Raw genomic sequence first — 21,351 nt, forward strand, 5'->3', positions numbered from 1 at the left:
TACTGTAGCTGCCTCTGGAGATGCACGCATGCTTCTTCTGAACTCCCTGTAGCTGCATCTGGAGATGCATGTGTGCTTCTTCTGACCTCTCTGTAGCTGCTTCGGGAGATGCATGTCTGCTTCTTTTGACCCATTTGTAGGGTTTTTTTTGGGAAGTGCATGCATGCTTCTTCTGATCTCTCTGTAGCTGCCTGTGGAGATGCATGCATGCTTCTTGTGAGCTCTGCTGTAGCTCCCTCTAATGATGTAGGTGTGCTTCTTGTGAGCTCTTCTGTATTTGCCTCTGGAGATGCATGTGTACTTCTTCTAACCTCTCTGTAGCTGCCTCTGGAGATGCGTTCATGCTTCTTTTAACCTCTCTGTAGCTGCCTTGAGAGATGCACGTGTGCTTCTTCTAATCTCTCTGTAGCTGCCTCTGGAGATGCATGCATGCGCAACTTCCTGACCAAGTGGCACACCACTTGCAGAACAAGCATAATAGCCTCTTTATGATGTGGGGACACAACTGCATTACTGCAAGTGTCGCCACTAGTCAGTCAAGGTGACTCCCTCCCTAAAGGATGGGTGAGGCCATCATTGATGACTCACTCATATCCTCCATCACTCAGTCCCTCTAGTACCCCCTGCCATGGACATCAGAGCTTTATCCCTCTGCACCACTGAACCCAGTCTATGTATTTTTAAATGTTGTGACTTCTATGAAAAGTAGCATACAATTAAACATAACATGTAAGCTATTACATGTGCACCCATTTAACTAAGCCTTGTTGAATGTTAACAGCATAATCTGTTTAGTTGTGTTTTACAGGGAAATATTTGTACCGCTATTTCCTCATTACCACTCAGTAACATCAATGGTTCCATCACTTACATTTATCAATGTTCATCATCTGCAGTTTATTTTTGCTGTTTCAACAGTCTCTAAAGCGATTGTGTGAGAAATCTTACTTCCATTTCCTGTTGTGAAGTACTAGAATGTTCTGAATGTGTTTACCACCTAATACTTTGTGGAACTTAGTCTGCATTAAGCAGTGCACATCATAAGGCCTTCACACTTTCACACATGCCCAGACGACACTGCATGTAAATCCCTCAAAATCCTAATGGGGCGCACACATCCTAAACTCTGTCAAGGAGTCTACCTCCAGCATAGGTTTCCTAGCTCCCTACCCAAACCAGGATGGTGAGCAGCCCCCCCACCCCCAAATGAGAAGAGTGAAGACATAGAGTTGTTTGCACCTCTCTTCTAGGATAACGCAGAAGGCACCAGCACCTGCTTGCCAAACTCCGAGTCCTGTTGTGCAGCCAGTGTAAAATGCTGCATTAATGGTGTCAGCTGTTTTCATCAGTAGTTTAGCCTGCCTGTATTACAACTCCTTGCAATGCAACAATGGCATTTCAATGCACAATGAATATTCAGGATGTACTCTTATCTACTGTAATCATTTTTTCCACCCAACCACCTCTACGTGTTGCGACTCCATACAAAAATTACTTCAGTTGTAATTGGAATAGCATATATAATGGTCAACAATATCCAGTAGGATGAATAGCCTTTTTATACTACCTCATCAACAAAATCCAGTCATTGTACACTGAAGTATCTCCCAGTCAGCTACTAGAGGCCAAATGAAATTAAGGATCACTTTTTTTTTAATTCTTTGACACTCTATAAACAGTATAAAATATCAACTTTTGTGTCAATTTAAAGGGCCAATAAAATTAGGCATTTTATCCCACACATCCCAACATGCAGCTAACATTCCATACAAATGCCACTTTTTCAAGTGCATATGCTTGCTTTTTTTCTTAGTTCTAGAGGACATAAAGCATAGAAATTCTTGTGAGGAATGTGTCATCACGCTCAAATCCCGACAAGAACCAAATCTAAAAGTAGCACACAAAGCCATTACAATAATGATGACACTAACAATGATATCGCCCGTGAGTGTCACAACAGTCACTAATTACTACATAACAGTAATGTCATGATCAAGGAGTTCAGAATAATCACAATGCTGGATGTCAAGACTGATCATGCTGCTTTACTGGACACTACATCTCAGCAGTGGTCTGACCTCCATTCTACAAAGGCTTTCAAAAGTGACAGAGTGAATTCAGAAAATAAATGAATAATAAAAGTATTTCTTGAGGACATCATGCTTATGAAATGCAACTCTGCATTATGGGGAAAATGTGGCCCTGTATTTTACCTGGATTTCCCTCTAGTTTTGATGGATCAGAATTCTATACTTTGAGTTCAATAAATGTGTCCCTGTTAATTGTATGTTCAGTTTAATGCCGTGCATCCACACACACATACATACATATGTGTGTGTCATATACGTGTGTGTGTAAATACATGTGTATGTGTGTGCATACATATATATATATATATATATATGGTACACATGGTTACAAGCTGGCAAGAGACAGTTAATATTATGAAACTAACTGGAATGCAGTAACATTACTTAAATGTAATGCAACCAAGTAAACACAATTGCTCTGAATTTGTCACACAACCATCTGCAATTTCTCACATACTTTGCTTTATTTTGCAGTACTACATTTCTTACAACATATACTGTCTGGAGCAGTGCAGGTATTTTTTTGGTATACAGCTAAGAAAAGTCTTGCCTTTTACTGCTCCATGTACATTACTGGACTATAATGTATTTTTTTTTTATTCACAGTTCTGTTTTTGGAAATAGATTGTGACTGAAGCAGAGGCCCAATGGTCCTCTCCTCCTACTTGCTACATACATACATAAATAAATAAACAAACACATTGTAGCATTGCCTGAAGAGAGCTCTGTCATTGCAGATTGCTATCTGTTAAACCACTGCACATTTTCAGCTTTGGGAGGATATGATGTAAACCTTCTATTCTCTCTTCTGCCAAGTTGGCAGTTCGCAGGCAGATTATTCAGGACAAGCAAGAATAGATTCCTGTTTGCATTCCATTGGCACTCATCTCCTTTGACTTTTTTTTCCCTCAAAATACTGCTAATCTCTTACTTTGGTGTTTCCTTAAGACATAAAGACTTGTTTGATACATTATAAACCAGAATATGCTAGTCTAAACAATGATGTTTTTTCAAGTGAATATACCAGCTTTATTAACTTTCTGTGAATACTACAATGTACTCTCTCTCAGTTTCAGATGTGATTATTTACAAAAATGCATAGCGCATTAACCAACATCTCTGAAAACAGACTGAAAAAGGCAGCAACATACATTATCTGTCATATTTTTAGGTTAGTATTCAATTTATGTATAGCCTCACATAATAAAATAACTGTAATCTGGGATCTAATTTGCAGTTAAAGTAGAAGCCAGCATTCATCATAACTTATTCAGGGTGCTTTACCACTGACGATGGAGACAATTGAAGTATAAAACTCTCCTCTGTTCTCACATATGACTTTATCTAATGTAGGGCTATACTTTTCATCTTTTGTGTTACTTATTTATTTTTTAACTAAATGCTTCAGTGTATGTACATTGTGGACCTTGCTTTCCTTGGGTCAGCCACTTGAACATAGCATTAACAGACAAGTAAATAAATTATATAAGACACAAGTTACTTAGCACAGTAAACAAAATTTAAAGATCAAATATGTATATTCACGTAGAGAATGAAAAAGAAATAATGAAGTAACCACTATGATCTAGTCATTTGTATGGAAAATATTTTTACATTAAACACTTTTCTGACAGTATATGTACTTATGGAAATGATCGCTTTATTTTCATTATTGTCTAATGTGCATATCTCTTGTTATGTGTGATTTGATTCACAGAGACGTCAACATTTCATAAAAGTATCAGAAGTAAAAAAATCACCATTTTTTCACTGACACATTGCAGTCTGCTTCGGACCACTTTCACTGTCATATTTCAACATTTGCTTTCAATAATGTCTCTTACAACTTATAAAGTAAACAGAAAGAACATTTTTCATCTATGTGTAAACTTCCTTTGTGCTAACTTACTCTGTGAAACATAGAAGAAAGCAGCCCCCCACCCACAGCAAACGGTCAGAAGGAAAACGAAACATATATACAAAAGCACTTCAAAGAAGTGAATTAAAAATAATGTAAACACTTTCCCCACACACAGTATGCATGCCAGGTAGTTCTGACATTTTATATGGCCCACATTACAAACACATAATACTTTCTAAACCAATGCCTTTCAAAATAGGATTAACCATCAACTGTTGGAAGACAATCTAAACACAACTTCAAACGGTAATCCCAAAATAGTGGACTTAACATAACAGCAGTGCTCAAGGTCAGTAGGAGGCCAGCACCTTTTAATTTACCTAGGAAAAGGATTTGGAACACACTCAAACAAGAGCACCCCCTACAGGACGGCAAGGAAAATAATTAAAACTGTAACCATATTAAAGTCACATGACAGGATAGCAGTAAAGGTCTATTACTAATAAAAACAGAGAAACTAGCTGTCTAACTTCGTAGGTAAGCTCAGTCACAATAATTTCCACAAATCATATAACCCAGGTAGTGTTCCAAAGCAATAAGCCTTTATTCATCACAGACAAGCGATCCTCAGTAATAAAAAAATCAGAAATATTTTAACAATGTTAAACATATCAGCTTTCATATGCTTAGAAGTGTGAAAAATAAACATATTGTTTCATTTTAAACCAGCCTATTCATGGCAAACAATATAAACAGGGCCGTAAAAGTGCATTAATAATTACAGACATAGCAAAAAGTAAGACTCAGATTCACCAGAATATATAGGTAGGGAAACAAATTTAAGCACAAGAAGCAAAGTGATAAATTACCTGTTAAGAAATAAATATTTTGACAGTATTACCAAGAGGTCAGAGCACAAAGTTGTGGCTGAACTTGGCACATCTGAAGAAATGGCTGAGGCTGTTTACCCCATGGGCAGAAAGTGCAAGGTTTAAGTCTCCCCTGCGAAGGGAAAATGTGCTAATAAGGTTAAAATGGCCAGCAATGACAGCTACCCTAGTACTTACTTACATGATACATATATTGCTTAAAACACAACAATCGGGTATAAAGACATAACTTTAGCCTGCGTTTCAGACAATGTATACACACAAAGACTTTCGAGGTGGGGGGTCACTTTCTTTGCAACTATCAGAAGTCTTAAGTATTTGGCATTATTGTTTTCAGCCTAAAATGTGCTTTTAGTTTCATTGTACAACTGTTTGCTTCAGCAATCATCTTTGTTTTGCCATTTCTGAATAAACCAGACATACAGCAAATGACTCGCTTTGCTTAATTTTTCATACAAGGAATCGAGTTATGAGATGGTTATAAAAAAAGGGTCTGAAAGAGGGAAGAACAGACGCAATAAATAACTGCTACAAAGTCTACCTTAGGACTAGCAACAAATAATTAATTTAGAAATTCAAACAGAAAAATATAGGTGCTACAGTTTTACAAGTATATGTCACCAACCATCATGTCTTTTTCCACTGAGCGGGTTTGAAAAACTGTCAAGAGGCTAACAAATCGTGGCTGAATGATACGCCTGCAGTACAAGTACAGACTATGGAGGGCAGCTCAACACAAACACAAAAGTAACGAGAGGACACAGAACACTGGGCCAACCTGTCTCCTGCACCGGAGAGAACCAACAGCCCCACGGCACAGGGACCCTTACCCACGGGCTAATGGGATGGGCTTGACACTTCAGTCAGACATAAGCAGGAAGCTTGCTGTGCTGATGTCATCTGTAACGGGGGGGAGGCACTTTCCATAAGGTGACCATCTCGTGCAACAGCCTTCCCCTTCGTACTACCGATGGTGGCCTGGAAATACCAGTCTGTATAACGCACTGTTTGTTACAGTGTATCAAGTGAGGTACCTTCTAAGATTCTGAGGAGGTCTAGTAAGTGCACGTAAAGGGGGTTAGATGAAGTGGTCGTACCAAATTGTTTTGACCACGAGCGTGAATTTGGGTAGAGACCCACAACTAAAGGTTCTCCCTCTCCCACACCGTTGTGTGGTTCAGCAGTATTAATCAGAATCAATGATAAGCTGATAATAGGTCTACATGACTATAACTGCATCCACGAACAATGGTAATGGTATACAATTATCAACTGTGTGAACACACCACACGACGAGCCACGCAACATGGTGACACAACACTAGAGTGCCCCTAACATTCACACACACCACCATATCTTAGACATGCATGACAAGGTAACACAGGGCACGCTGCTACTTATTTCAAATGCTGAGCTACGGTGTGTGTATGTGTATTAAAATGATTGCGATTAATCACTGCTAGCAAATATTTCAATGGTGTTGTGTCAGAGAAAGAACCAAAAGCAATACGAGAGCGGATGATTGACTGTCCTTGGAGCTGGCCAGAGATGGGAAAAGATAATTGGAAGATGCTGATAGTCAAAAGAACTAGACTGATGTAGTAAGAAGGCGCAGGGCTCTCAACCAATCAGGGACGAACCCATAAACAAACTGGGGACACCTTTAAAAATATTAGTACTATCTATCAATTTAAGACATTGACAGATTAAGAGAACGTGAATTAATATGCAGTCTGAAGTAAAATAATTCCAATTATTGTCATTAAGTGTAATTCACGATCTCTTTTCCAAAGTCACCAATCTTAGGAGGGGTTAAGTGGGACAAAACTAAAACTTGAGCCAAAATCAGGGACGTTCCTGAAAACCAGGTATACTTCAAATGTATGACAAGGGCGTAAAAGATGTATTTACTACAATTTTCATAAAATGCTAGTAGTTCACAAGGAAGAAAATAAACATTTGTCACGCCATATGTGAAACCCATTAGTGGATCTACCTAGAACCTCTCAACATGATCCATTATAATTTTTTTAAGTGGACCCTGGCAAGTGAGGCTATTCCAGCGAACATCTCAAGAGCTTAACACTCTGGAAATTAACTTTTCCACCTCACAGAAGTACCTTTCCTGGAGTCTCAGTTCTGTTTAAGTGAGGTCCTAGTGTCTTATCAAACTTCGCTGTTAATGTGATTTAAAGTTGACTGGAAAAATAGTAGCTGTATGCCTGCTAGTGAAGCAAAGCAATCCGAAACCACTCTGTTCTGAACTTAATAATATAAAGTTACCTTATTCTAGCAGCACACCAGAATAAATGGCTTTATGCAATGCTACAGCAAGAATGACTCTAAAATCAGATATATATTTGACAAATAACTGTTAATGTGATTTGGAACAGCTTAGTACATGAAACTAAAATGAGAACACACAGGTGCTTAATACAGGCACACAACAATACATTGTTTTCATGTTAGACACTACCTGATTCAGCTATAAATTAACACCCAGTGCAAATTTTAAATGACTGCAAGACAGAGCTGTACATTCGACTAGTGTGCTCCAACAACCTCCTACCACAGCACACAACCCGGTGCATCCATCTCTCCCCCTATTAACCAGTTCTTCACTTGTGTGCATCTGTATTGATTCCTTGCTCCACTCTCGATGGACACATCCACATAGACCCGGAGAAGTGCATCACCCCACAGACTAATGTGTCTGCTCCTGCCTGGTGTTGTTCTAAACAATTAGCAATAAAAGCATTGCTTGTTAAATGCATGCATAGCAGGCACGTACCGGAGCTTGGCTGTGTGCTGCAGCTGCTCCTCTCCTTATCTGCTGAGGATACTGCTGCAGCCGGTGCTGACGATCGGTGCTCCTGCTCCCAAGATCTCTCTTGTCCCGGTGATCCCCAGCAGTCCCACCACCACCATCCTCCTGCTCACTCGAGTCCAGATTGCTGATGTTCCATAAGATGACTGCTTGTATGAGCAGCAAGGTGAATGCCGCGATTAGCGCCGCATGCGAGCGGCGGGGTAACCTGCGAGCGCACGAGACCGACACCATCTTCACCGAAGCCGGCTTCTCGTTAGCCGGGCACAGCGATCCACCACTGCCTTTTTTCCCTGTCTGTGTGTAGAGGCTTTCAGAGGGGAGGGAGGGGAGAAGGCGGGGCCCAAATATTGCGTCGCGAGGAGGGGGTAGGGCAACAGCCGCCGGCTAAGGACGCCATGACGATAGTGGCAGTCAGGGAGGGGGGCAGTAGTAGAATTGGAAGATACCTGAGCCGCGAGAGAGATCGCCTACTAAGTGTGAGCTGAAACATAGCTGTGGAAAACATGTGAGCCGCAGCAATGATGTTCTGTGTGTCAACGGTCAGCTGCCCCAAGCTCAGAGATGCACTTGTCTGTTTTTTTGTGGGGGGGGGGGGGTTGCAGCTGTTAATAATAATGTTACCAAACGGTATTACTTAGCCCTGCATTCACTGCAGTCGTCACTGGCCGGTCAAACTGCCGATTATCAGTAAACGCATGTCCTGATTATAGTTTGTTAGTGAGTTGCAAGTAACAATGGTTGACACGCTCCCATTCTAGAACGCCTCGCGCGCTATTCTTTGGAAACATACGAGCCTGTTAAACAAATGCATCATTTGCAGACTTGCAGTCTAGCAGTTGGTGCAAAGAATTAAACTACTGTTAACGAGCTGCTTCGTGTAGTTTGGGGTTTGATTACCCCGCCTCAAATCTCCATTGCCTCAACTGTATAACTAAGCAATTAGCAAGGCAGTGCTCCCGGGATGAGCCTGTGAAAAAAAACATGACTGCCCATGTTTCATTATCCTGGTTAATAAATTAGATAAAATACCATTTCATACTACATCTATACAGCAACGTGAGACTTCAGCTCTTCTTTCCTCTCCACCACGTTGTTTTCTACTACCTCTTCATTAAAAACCGCAATTAATGGCTGTATTTGTAACAGTATAATATGGTTTAATTTCCTCCTTGGCTGTATCTATTAAAGCAAAGTAACTGATTAAACTGGTGACGATGAGCGACAGCTGTGTGGCACTGTAACGGATGACCGACCTGGGGTATCAGCTCGTCTGAGGATACAAAGTTAAATGCGAATGTTATTTCTCTTCATTGTTAATTTCTGTTAGCTTAAAAACATTTGAGGACTGAACGTGTTGCATATTTCGGGATAACCAAGTAATTATTTAATTAACATCGTGATGGAAAACAAATTATTAAATGCATATAACCAATCAGGAACACATTTCAACCGAAGCAGGACAAATCCAGAGGAAAACAGTCAGGAACAATTATGGTTACTTTTAAAATATTAGCACTACTAACTTGAGACATTGGCAGAATACGAGAATGTGAATTAATATAAATTCTCTTAAATAAAAGAAGGCTAGAATTCTAATTGTTGTCATTATTTCTTCAGTGCAATTCACCAACTTTCCTCCAAAAGTCACCAGTTTTAGGAGGGATTAAGAGGGGCAGAGCTAACAGGGACAGTTGAAACTTATGGTTAAATGTGAAATTAATGTCCGGCCGCTTCGGTTAGCCAAGGGCGCTTATTTAGTCCTCTGTTTGCTTTGTTGGAGTTAAGAAATTAGAAAGGTGGAGATGTCGCGAATAAAGGTGGCACTGCAAGCTGTAGCCCCCTGAGATATCTATATCTAAATGTATCAATATATCTATACAGATAGGTTGAACGATATACACATACATACACACACTATTTATAATTTGTTTACAGACTGAAAAAATGCAAAACTTACCATGATGAAAATCGCATAACTCATTTCCTCATTTAAATAATATATATTTATATAAAAATGATAGCACTCAGCTTTGAAATCATAGCAGAGTGTCAGAAGGAGGAGCAACTTCTTATTTTATTGGAAATTAAATCAGCACAACTACTGAATAACGCACACACATTTACTAAGGTCTAAGTGTATGAAGAATATTAATAAATGGAGGAGAAGCAAGGCTATGAGTGCAAAAAATTGTGCACTATGCCTACATGATAGCAGTTGAAAGGATTGATTTAAAGGGATGGGTTTAACCAGAAATGCACAGTGTAAACCATAGTGTACAAATTCATTAAAGGGGCAGCATTGTCTTACAGAGGAATACATATGCTCATACTCCACAAATAAAGATACGTCAGGCATGTACTGAGTGAAGGAAATAGCTGCAGCCAGGTCTCGCTTTGCAGTCATGCTAGTTTTCATCCCTATTAGACCTATGGTCCTTTTTCCGTAACCACCATCTGATTTCATTTAATATTGTTGCTAAAATCCATTTACCTTTAAACATAATTTCATTTATTCTTTCATTCCATATAACCCATATGACATACAATAACTTTTTTATTTATTCTTTTAACATATTTTTACTTCTGTTCTTATAATATCCATATTTAATCATATCCATGTTTATTTTATCAACTTCTTTTTTATCTTCCAAAATGTTCTTTACATAGTTTCCCCCATAACTTCTTTACTCTTTTACATTTCAAAAACACATGTTCCATACTTCTTTTTGACAATGTAAACATATTCTGTCACTTTTATTTTTATATGACATATTTCCTTTTACTGGCAATTTCTGTATTACCAGTCTCCATAAAAAACCCTGACATACTTTCTGATTACATTATTTGCTTCTTATTTTTATAGCTTTAAATTTTTAATCTATTAGATTTTCCCATGGTTTTACATAGTAATGTTTTGTCATTACATTCTTATACCATACTTTTCTATCCTTTTCTATATCATCAGTTTTTATTTTCTGCAAATTTTGTTTTTCTCTTGGTAACATTTAATTTCTTCAATTATACACTCTTTTTCTCTTTTACTGTTTTTTACCATACCCCAAAATGTGTCATACTTATATTTATACAGTTTTACTGCTAATCTCTCACCCTTTTCATTTATCCACTTTAGCACTTTGCACAAATTTAATGAAGCAGCATAAACCACTGGGTAATTAACCCTAATCTTCCTCCTTCTTTATTTATATAAAAAACGTTTATTTATTTTTTTTACCAGGTTTAATCTAGAACCACATATAAATGAAAAAATATCTGCAATAATTCCTTTCCAAATACTGTTAGAAACATAAATACACTTGCTAAGTATGTTATTTTCCCATCAGTACTGAATTTATCAAATAAGCCTTTTTGAATGAAAATGTATATGTCCTCCAGAAATGACATGCTTGCTTTATTTCTTCTATTGTTTTTCCTCCATTGAATTTTACTTACATTTTTATTCACAAACATTATACTTCACATAGACTTATAATTAATTGTAAACTATATACCCCTGAACTTTGCTACATTGTCTAGACCTTTACTTTTCTGTTTATTTAATGCCTTCTCTATCATATCTAGACACTCATTTGTGCAAATTATTACTTCTTTTATTGACTTTTTTTTTGCAATTATTCTAATGTCATCTGCATATAGTAACAAACTGGAATTCTTAACAATTCAGGTGTTATATACCCTGCTTCCTTCATTTTGTAATATATTTCACATGCTATCACATTCATAACTAATGCAAAGAGTATACAACTCATTGGACATCCCTGTTTTACACCACTCTTCTTATGTACATCTTGGCTTAACCAGACATTTACAACTATTTTTTAATTTGTTATCACTATATGCCAACATACATAATTTCCTAACTTTCTCACATTCATTCTTTCATTATTACCGATAAGATTTCATGTCCAATTATGTCAAATGCCTTATTAAGGCCACCTATCATGACTTTTACTTCTTTTCAGTTTATAATATCATCCACAATTTCTCTATCATTGATAATTCTTGACAACCCTTCCCCTTTATACTATATACGCGATCTTCCATAATATTTTCCATTTTAGTTTCAAATCTCTTTTCTATTATTCTCATAAAAATCTTATAATCATTATTATTCAATACTATTGTCTCCAGTTTTTGTCTTCAATTTTCCTTATTCTTTATGAATTTAAGTATTCCACTACATAATTCTTTTTACATAAAACCTTCATTTAACAATTCATTCAAAATCTTACATTTTTTCTTCTCAGTCCCTTAAAATTTTATACATTTCATACTCTATTCCATCTGGACCTGCAGCCAAATTAATATTTAATTGTCCTAATAATATATTTATGTCATTTAAAGAAATCTCCTTTTCCAACTCTTTTTATTCTCTTTTTCTGTTAATTTTTTAATCTCCATGTTTTTTTTTACTATCTTATTTTTTCTTTGTACATTTCTTGTACATATACTGCACTATCCATAATCTTTTCCTGAGTTATTTCTATTTATTTTACAATTTTATTTTTCTCATTACACTGCCATCTTCATTTACTAATCTGCTTAAGTTACTTGATACTTCCCCTCTTTTTCCTTGTAAAATATTTTTGTTTATATAACAATTCCTGTATTATTTCTTGATTTCTTTCATATCATTCTTTTTCCTTGAAAAAGTAATTTTTATCATTATGTTCTAAATCTTCCAATGCATTATTGTATATTCTTTTATATTTTTCTTTCTATACTTTTCTCACATCATATTGCCATTGTAAAAAAAAAAAAAAAAATATATATATATATATATATATATATATATATATATATATTCCTAAATATCATTCACCATTCAGACCAATTTTTATAAAATGTTCTCATAGTAATATGATCGTTACATAACTGTATTACCAAGCTCTTTCCTTCTTCAGTCCATGCTTTCTATTTATCCTTTTTATTTCTTTGCCTATTTTATATATTCCTTGTTTTCTATTATCTCTAGCCATATTGCATGATGATCAGCAAACCCTGTTTCAACTACCTGCCCTTCTCCTATAACTCAACCTTCTGATACTATAAAATCTGTTTCAGTTCTATAAATTGCCCTTTTGTAAATCCATGAGTTTTTGTCCCAAAGTTTTAACTTACCACATCTTATAACTTCTAACAAATTTTCTGTTATCATTTCCTTTCTTTTTACGCTTACCTCTTAAATCACAACTAGTTTCCTGTTATTATAATATTCATATTTATCACTACATTGTCCAAAATCTGATGAAATAAGCTTTTTTGTTTACAGTTAGTGTAAGCATATGATGTTATAATTTTATATACTTGTTCTTTCCATTTCAAATGTACAACAGTTAATCTTCCCATTTTTGCTAAAGTTACGTATAATGTCTTTAGTGTATCGCTACAGAATATTGCTATTCCAGAACATCTCTCATTTCCCAAATTCCAGATTACCGTTTCTCCCATAGTTTCTCTATTTGTAATATTTCTTCATTTGTTAAAAATCTTGTGTCTTCTAATATAATTGCATATACATCACATGTATTACACCACTTCAAAATTCATATTCTTAATATTATATTCTTAATACTATTCGCATTTAAATGATACAGTGTAAACTTTTCATTTTCTCTTAGATTTGTGGTTTCATACGTTCATAGCTAAATTAATAGGCTACCTTTCTTAACAGGCCTTTCTAAGCCTAACTAATTTGCTTCCCAAAGGTGAAAAATCAAACCCTGTACTTTGTGTCTGAGAGTAAAATACCTTAACCATTTTACCAAACCAAGTCTTTAGCTGTATATATTCTTTTTTTATCCATTTCATTTATTTTTTTCTGTTGTACTTATCCCTTTACATTTTCTTTTTCTGTCTATTAGCATTTTACCAACAGAATTCTTTTTCCCTTTTACTACCTCCCAGTTTTCCTCATCAGTTGTTGCAGAACCTACTTTTTTGTCCTATTTATTTTTTCTCGTCTATTTTTTCGTCTATTTCTACTGCTTCTCAAATTTCTTCTTTCTTCGTTTTCTTCTCTTTCTTTTTCCTTACTGTTATTTTCATTTTCCAATCCATCCGTAAACGTCCAATTTTGTAGCATTTATAACAAAATGGGACAATTTAATAACTTAAACATTTCAATTCACATTTTTTTGCGTCATGTCCCAGTTCTCATTTTGTTTTGTCACAGTTACTTATCAAATGTCTTCTTTTCCACAAAAGAAACACATTTTGGGTTGTCCCCAGTATTTTACAACACCCCATTCCCCTCCAGATTTATCATACTTGGTAATTTTTTTTATATTACTATTTTTAACACAATATTACAGTTCCATCCAGCAGTCCATAAGCCCCCTTTTGTCATAAATGTTTGCAATGCCCAGTGCTTCTTTACATAAAACTTTCAGATGTTCATTCAAAGTCTCTCTTTCTAACTCTGTTTGAAATTGCACACACATCTTCTTTTTTTTGTTTCCTTGTTAAATGCTTTTATCACATAAATATTCCATGGGTTACAGCCTTTCTTTTTTCATATCCTTCAAGAAAATTTTCCATTGAAAAAACAGCCTCACATAATTTCACAGAATGTCTCTTTATTAATAAAAATAAATGTTCTTATTTCATATGCTTTTACACCCAAAGGAGATATTAAATTGTCCCAAATTTCAAGCCTGTCCATTTCCTTGTCTTCTTTACTTTGAATCCTTGACACTTATTTCTGTTTTTCATTTTCTTCTGTCTTATTTTCTGTTACTTTTGCCTTCTTTTGCTTTCTCTGCATGTTTTCTTTTCTATCTCATCACTATTCTCCAGGATTCTTTCTGCATTCTTCTTTTTGTATTTTTTGCATAATGTCCCTTAAGGAATCATCTCCTTAATTTCATGGCTCACTCTGCACCACCAGTTCTTTAAGTAAATCATTCCGCAACCCTCCTGCCTGGTGGGCTGTAATTATACATCCATCATTTACTGAGTCATCTCTGTCAAACAGGTTTCTTTGTAACATTTCCTCAGAATTCTGCACGCATTCTCCAGTCCTGATATTTGCTTTCTCCTTCATTTCTGTTGCCACTTCATCATCTCCTTCTCTTTGCATCTGCCTCCCTGTTTCTCTGGCCCACCTTTGAGCCTGGAATGAAAACAGGAAGTGTTCTTCCAAAAGGAGTCCCACTCACAACAGTGACGAGTAGGGGAAGTTCCCTGATGTCCTTCGTAAATTACCCCTAGCAGTTTGAATACTAACTTGGGTCCCCCCTGAATAGAGGTGACTAGTCTGGTCTGATGAAGTAAATAAAATATTTACACTGGAACAAAGATCATAACCAACTTTTTATATATTCAAGACATGGCTATCAAGAAATGTACATTAAAATTGGAGCAAAATGAAGTTGAAGAGGTGAATCTTGACATCCATACTGAGACAACTGAATAAGTAGTTATTGCGTACTGCCTATTACAGAAAAAATATATGAACATGAAGTGCTTTTCAGCATTGAAAGCTAATAAACACTTAGAACCAGAAGAAGAATTGTGGGTCCATATGATGACAAAACAGCTTTACAAATTGTTGACACCTCACTCTGCCACACTTGTTTTTGTTGTAGCAAAGTATATAACAGATTTTAAAGATTTGAAAATGGTTAATTAGCTGTATCATGGTGGTTGCTGATATGTTCTTGTACAAGACTAGAACTGATTAGCACTGAAAATTGGTTAACAAAACATTAACTGCCTTTGTTACATTTATTTAGTTAGTGATCTTTGTTTATCAGGAAAGTCCAACTGGGCACAGCTGCCCTTTTTCAGTGGAGGCTCTGGGAGAAAAGCTCCAATGTATCATATTTAATGCAATCAATATTTACAGTAACAAATTTTATAATGCGGTTTCAGTGAATACAGAGCATAATAGTCAGTATAATACAATTTCTATTGATATTCCAAAACATTAAATTTATAAGCCTTGTAATGAAACCTCACAGATGTTACAGTGGTGTATAAGATAGGTAGGAGTCATTTCAGAAATACTTCATAGCACGGTATTACAGGAGATAAGTAAAGTATGACTGTTAACAGAAAAGCAGTGATGGAATAGTAATTTGGTTGTGCTAACTAGAAGTAGATATTGTTTAAGAAGTACAACAAAGTGAGGTATTAGAGGGGGGATAAGCAGAATACGTGATTTAGTCATTTAAAGGGAAGTATAAAATGGTGATGAAGTGTATTAGAAAGCTATGTCCCAGACAGGGACCAGTGACAAAGCTAGGAGGCAGAGAGGAAGACTTTTACTACTGGCTTGAAATGATGAAGGTGTGTGATGGACCTGATTGTTACAATAATTTTATTCCAAGTTCTAGCTTCACTATTGCAATAGAGGCTGACCCTAGCAGCCCTTTGTGATTTGTTGGCAAGCAGTTGTTTATTATTTGACCAAAGGTAGCAATTGTGAAGATACTATTTGAGTAGGGGTCTAATTGCTGGGTAGGCAGATAGGGCATGGATGATTTTATGGGTGATGATGTTATTGATTTGTACATCAAAAAGGTGCTTTAGCAAAGTTGTTTTTCCCTCAGATTTGGAATATATTCACTGTGCTCCATAAGCTATAAGCAGTTTTTAAGGGTGATGATGTTATTGATTTTTACACAACAACAACATCAAAAAGATGCTTCAGCAAAGTTGTTTTTTTCCCTGAGATTTGGAATATATTCACTGTGCTCCATAACCTATAAGCAGTTTTTTTAACAACTGATGTGTACAAGTACACACAACTTACTCTTGCAAAGAAGCACGCTAAACAGCAATTTGTTTTCAGATGTTAAGCTCTGTCTTGTTGTCTCGGAAGCATGTTTGTTGCATTTCATACATCATGCATTATGTGCATTTGTAGTTTGATTAAATAAAAAAATTATGTTTATGTTCAGTATATCACGACTGAATCTGGAGATACTGTAATTGTGCAGGCACTCATATACTGCGAGTGTTATTAAACAAAAAATAGTGTAAAGTTTAAACTCACATCAGTTTCCTGCTTAGTTAATATGCCTTGCACAAAACTAACCTTTCTTTTGTTGCATTTACCACTTTTTGATAATATTTTGCAGGCTATGTCTGGAAAATGCCAACAGTGTCTAGGCCTGAAAATAACAGTGCCTTTACTTAAGCAAATAACAAACAAAGACATGCGTCATTTTAGTATACAGAAACATGATATCCAGCAATAAACTCTATGAATATAATCCAGTTTATAATAAAATAAGTTCCTTTTACCTTTCTTCAGATTAATTCCTCTTTTGGTACTCAGGTTATTCAGGTGTTCTTTGAGGAACCACTTTGGCAAGCAGAACAGTAGCTTAACACATCTGACTCCCTATGCAGATCCCAATACCATTGCCTCACTTAACTCAAAGATGAGGAAAAAAAAAGCTGTAAAAAGCATCTTGCTACAGTTATTACCACTCACTCATCTCACATTAAGCACATCATAGCTTCAACCAAGCCACAGCTGCAGCATCTGCATTAATTTATGAAGTTACAGTATCTTCACAGCTTCATACATCAGTGTTGCTACTGTACTCCTGCGCCATCAAAATTTGCCAATTGCACACCCTTACAAATTGCATCCCAGACAAAGTGATGACTCTGAGAAAAGTTCACACTTACTACAGCCCCTATCTGAACTGTTTCTCTTCCAGTTTCTGATGCAAAGTGAAATTGCCTGAGTTCTGTTTAACTCTAAGGCTGACTCATTCTTATTTAGGTGCCAGGCCTCAGTGGATGTTCAGGCCCGTTTGTTGGACTCTCAACAAAATCATGATGACCCCTTCCTCATACTAACGGATGTATCCTGCAGTACCTTTAATGCACAACAGTAGCAGACTACTGCAGCACTCTTTCTGAGGGATTTTCAAGCAGGTAACATTGTAGGTCCTGCACTGACACTTCTGGACTATGGTGTTCAGGGACAACTACCAGAATCTTAACCCTTACACATAGCTTAACCCTTTTAGTATGTCTCCCTTTCTCTCTTTATGTATATCTGTGTGTGTGTGTGTGTGTGTGTGTGTGTGTGTGTGTGTGAATTGTCACGGTTGTAGTATTCGTGATTGTGGGTTTTCGACTATTCAGTCTCGAAATACTGAAATTCGACATTTCAGCATTTCGAGATTGTGTAGTGAATCCGTATATGTATATATATATATATATATATATATATATATATATATATATATATATATGCAGATAGATATACATGTCTATGTATTATTTATGGGACATCACCTAAATAAACCAACATTGCATAAAGATACCATATTGTAAACATATAGCTAGGGTGAAAACAAAACAAAAAAAAAACAATAAATCGTTATAGTGATCTCTGTTCAAGTTTTCCTCAGTTGATAGAATAAAGCCCTTTTGTCCTTATTTGTTTGGATGTTTCTACTATACCATCCAATTGTTACAACATTAAAACATAATTTTTTTGGCTAAGATGAAACATTATTTTCTGGTTCAGTTTCAGCAGCTGAGAAATTTTTATATTTACATTCCATTTTCAGATGAATCTGAAGATCATAAAAGAAATTGCAACTTCCCCCAGCAGTTTTTTATTTTAAAAAGTCTTATGTTTACTACAACTTTTTCCTTCCTCAGCAATTCTAACAAACTTTAGAATGTCACTGATTAAATTGTTTATTGTTCTGATAACCATGAACATTCTTCTGATATTTTTCAACTTATATTTTTAAATTAATTATCCAAATTTGCAATGCTTTTCTTAAAGTTAGAAAATTTGTTATCATAACCAGCTGCATCCTGAAATGTATTAACACATAAAACTATAGAGTTGACAGACTGCTGAATTATTGCCTTCTGATGACTGTAACATTGTAAAAGTCTGTACAGATAGACTAGTGGCTACCTGCTGTACCCCCTTCAAGTTTGTAACAAAGCCTTTTCTGCTTAACTGCACTGGGTTCCATTAAAATACTCAAGCCTCTTGAAACAATGTTTGCCTTCACACATGCCTACAGTAACCACTGATACTAAAGCACTCTTTTGAGTTTTTGGGATTCCACAATAGTTCATTAAACTGGAATCTAAATCATCATGTTGTTTATCTATTTACATTGTAGGGAACATACAAAAATTAGCATGTACAACCTCTCCAAGCTGTTATCCACTCTGCCTTTCAACACACATGCATACATACATATATATATATATATATATATATATATATATATATATATATATATATTCTCACTTTGAAATGTTGATGCTCATATTACCGAGTGGCAAAATCTTGAGATGAAAATACTGAAACAACAGAATCCCGAATGGCAGATGTCAAACATGGTAAGTAAACGCTTGGCCAACTTACATCGAACTTCACACTGAGGTAAGTAAAACCCACCTAGGTGGGTGGGGTACGCTCCCCCTACTTGCCAACTAAATATCCCAACTCCGGGATTGCACTGTAGTTGAGAGCAGGGCATGTTGGTCTCGGTGTGGGTTTCAGTTGGCCACGCGTATGCTTATTGTGTTTGATATCTGCCGTTTGGGATTCCATTATTTCGGTATTATCATCTCGAGATTTTGACGCTCGATAAATATAAATATACACACATATAATATAAATATATATATATATATATATATATATATATATATATATATATATATATATATATATATATATATATATATATATATATATATAGGTCTACTTCTATTACTTGAAAACATGTTTCTTTGAATAACAGAAGTATGACCCTATTTCAGCGAAAGTGCACTTAACCGAAAAAGCACTTTCGCGAACACCGGTTCACCAACTGGACATAAAAAGAAAAAATAAACACTGCAAACACGCTTCTGCAATGGAGCAAGCCCCCCTGTGCCCCCCACTACTTATATATATTAACTCCAAGATCGCACTACAGTGGGGAAACAGGTATATTTTCTTATCCCCACTGTACAAGTCTTCGATGATGCAGCGTTGTGTGTGTGTGTTTTTTTTTTTTTTTTTTAATGTCCGGTTGGGTGAACTGCTGTTTACAAAACTGTACTTCACAAAAGTGCACTTTTGGTTAAGTGTACTTTCGCTGAAATGGGGTTGTACTTCTGTTATTTGAAAAAATGTGTTTTCGATTAACAGAAACAGATGCATGTGTGTGTGTGTGTGTGTGTGTGTGTGTGTATATATATATATATATATATATATATATATATATATATATATATATATATTTATCAGATCTGATGAAGCTCTTTCAGGGGTGAAAGTGCTCATTTGTTTTTCAATAAAGTTTAGATTTTTAAACAAGTTATAATTGCTTGATTACTCAAGTTTCAACTGAACTTGTCTATGGTGCATGGTTCAGGTGACAATGATCTGTTGTTGGAAAGTGAAGAATCTTTATGGCAGTTGAAGCTAAATGTTTCTATGGAACCTGGTTTAAATGATTTTATTTCCATTAAGCCATTTTTGAAGATTAGACATAACCAAATTGTTTAACATATCTAATTTTCAGGATTTATTTAAAAAAAAATCATGCAGAATATAATTTTAATAATTTCAAGTAGATTTAATATGTTGCTTAATGAATGATTAAGAAGTATTGTGTTACAATGTAAAATAAATAAATAAATAAATAAAAATTTGGAGTATATTTTTTAAGAAGAATAGGCATTTGATAGATGTACTGTCTTTTTAAAAGTTTGGGCGGGAAAAAATGTGGGTGGGTGCTTGTGTAGTTACAAACAGTATCTATTACTATTTAACCTGTTTGGAGACAATGTTTAAACAACTCTGAAGATGCCTTTGGATTATCTGGTGAAAGCGCTTAGTTGTTTGAATTGCAAGTACTTTGGATTGCAATAAACGGTTAACTGCACTGGTTTCGGTAACTGTTTTTTATTTTTTTCTTCATTTTTCCTGATTTTCTTTTAGGATTCTCAGACAGCAGTTTTATTGCTCACAAGCACCTGTTTTCCCTGTGGTCTATGTCTGGTGTGTGTGTGTGTTATATTTTAAAGATGCAGCGGTCAAGTGCAGTTTTTGTCCTTGGCAGCCTAATGTTGAAGTCAGTGAATACTGCAAGTATAACCGATTGCAAATGAATGCACATGCAGACTTGGCTCCCACTGGGAAATGTGGAAATATGTTTGTTGTTTACCCCACAGGTGTATGCCTGTTAATGTTCTTCTTTCAACTTTTCTCGGTTAGGGGTCGCCACAGCGGAACTCCGGTCCGCTAATGATTGGCAGTAGATCTTTTACCGGTGCCGAGGTGCCAGCTTGATGCCCAAGCTTCAGTGAAGGCACGCCCAGTCTATGCATGTCTTTTGAATGTCACTTGACCGCGGGAAGGACATACAGACTCCACACAGAAAGCGCTCCAACCGAGAATGGAATGGGAGAACCTCCTGCTGTGAGGCAACAACACTACCGCTGCACCACCGCTGCTTATATGCCTGTTAATACAGATACAAATAAGCAAGTGGGGCTGAGAATCCCCCACATGAGTGCAAGAGGGTATGTCTCTTATGAAAAAGGCTGTCATTTATGTGTGTGTCTGTTTGTGCATGTGTGCATGTTTTTGTAGGTGAAACAGTGCAATAAATGATGGAAGAAAGAGACGGTGTTGTGGTGTTAGAGTGCTCTGTTTAGAATAGTTGG

General features: G+C 36.0%; 1 protein-coding gene across 1 annotated transcript in view; it reads right to left on the reverse strand.

Moving 5' to 3' along the window:
* XYLT1 (xylosyltransferase 1) overlaps nt 1-7,982 on the reverse strand; it is a 1,579,383-nt gene extending 1,571,401 nt beyond the window's left edge. The window contains exon 1 of the mRNA XM_044089152.1: nt 7,633-7,982. Coding sequence (XP_043945087.1) covers nt 7,633-7,902 — 270 coding nt within the window. The 5' untranslated portion in view covers nt 7,903-7,982. The remainder of the gene's footprint in view (nt 1-7,632) is intronic.
* Nucleotides 7,983-21,351: the final 13,369 nt, after the last annotated feature.

This window comes from Protopterus annectens, chromosome 12.part0, assembly GCF_019279795.1.
Source record: "Protopterus annectens isolate FY-2018-M chromosome 12.part0, PAN1.0, whole genome shotgun sequence".
In the NCBI taxonomy this organism is placed as follows: Eukaryota; Metazoa; Chordata; order Ceratodontiformes; family Protopteridae; genus Protopterus; species Protopterus annectens.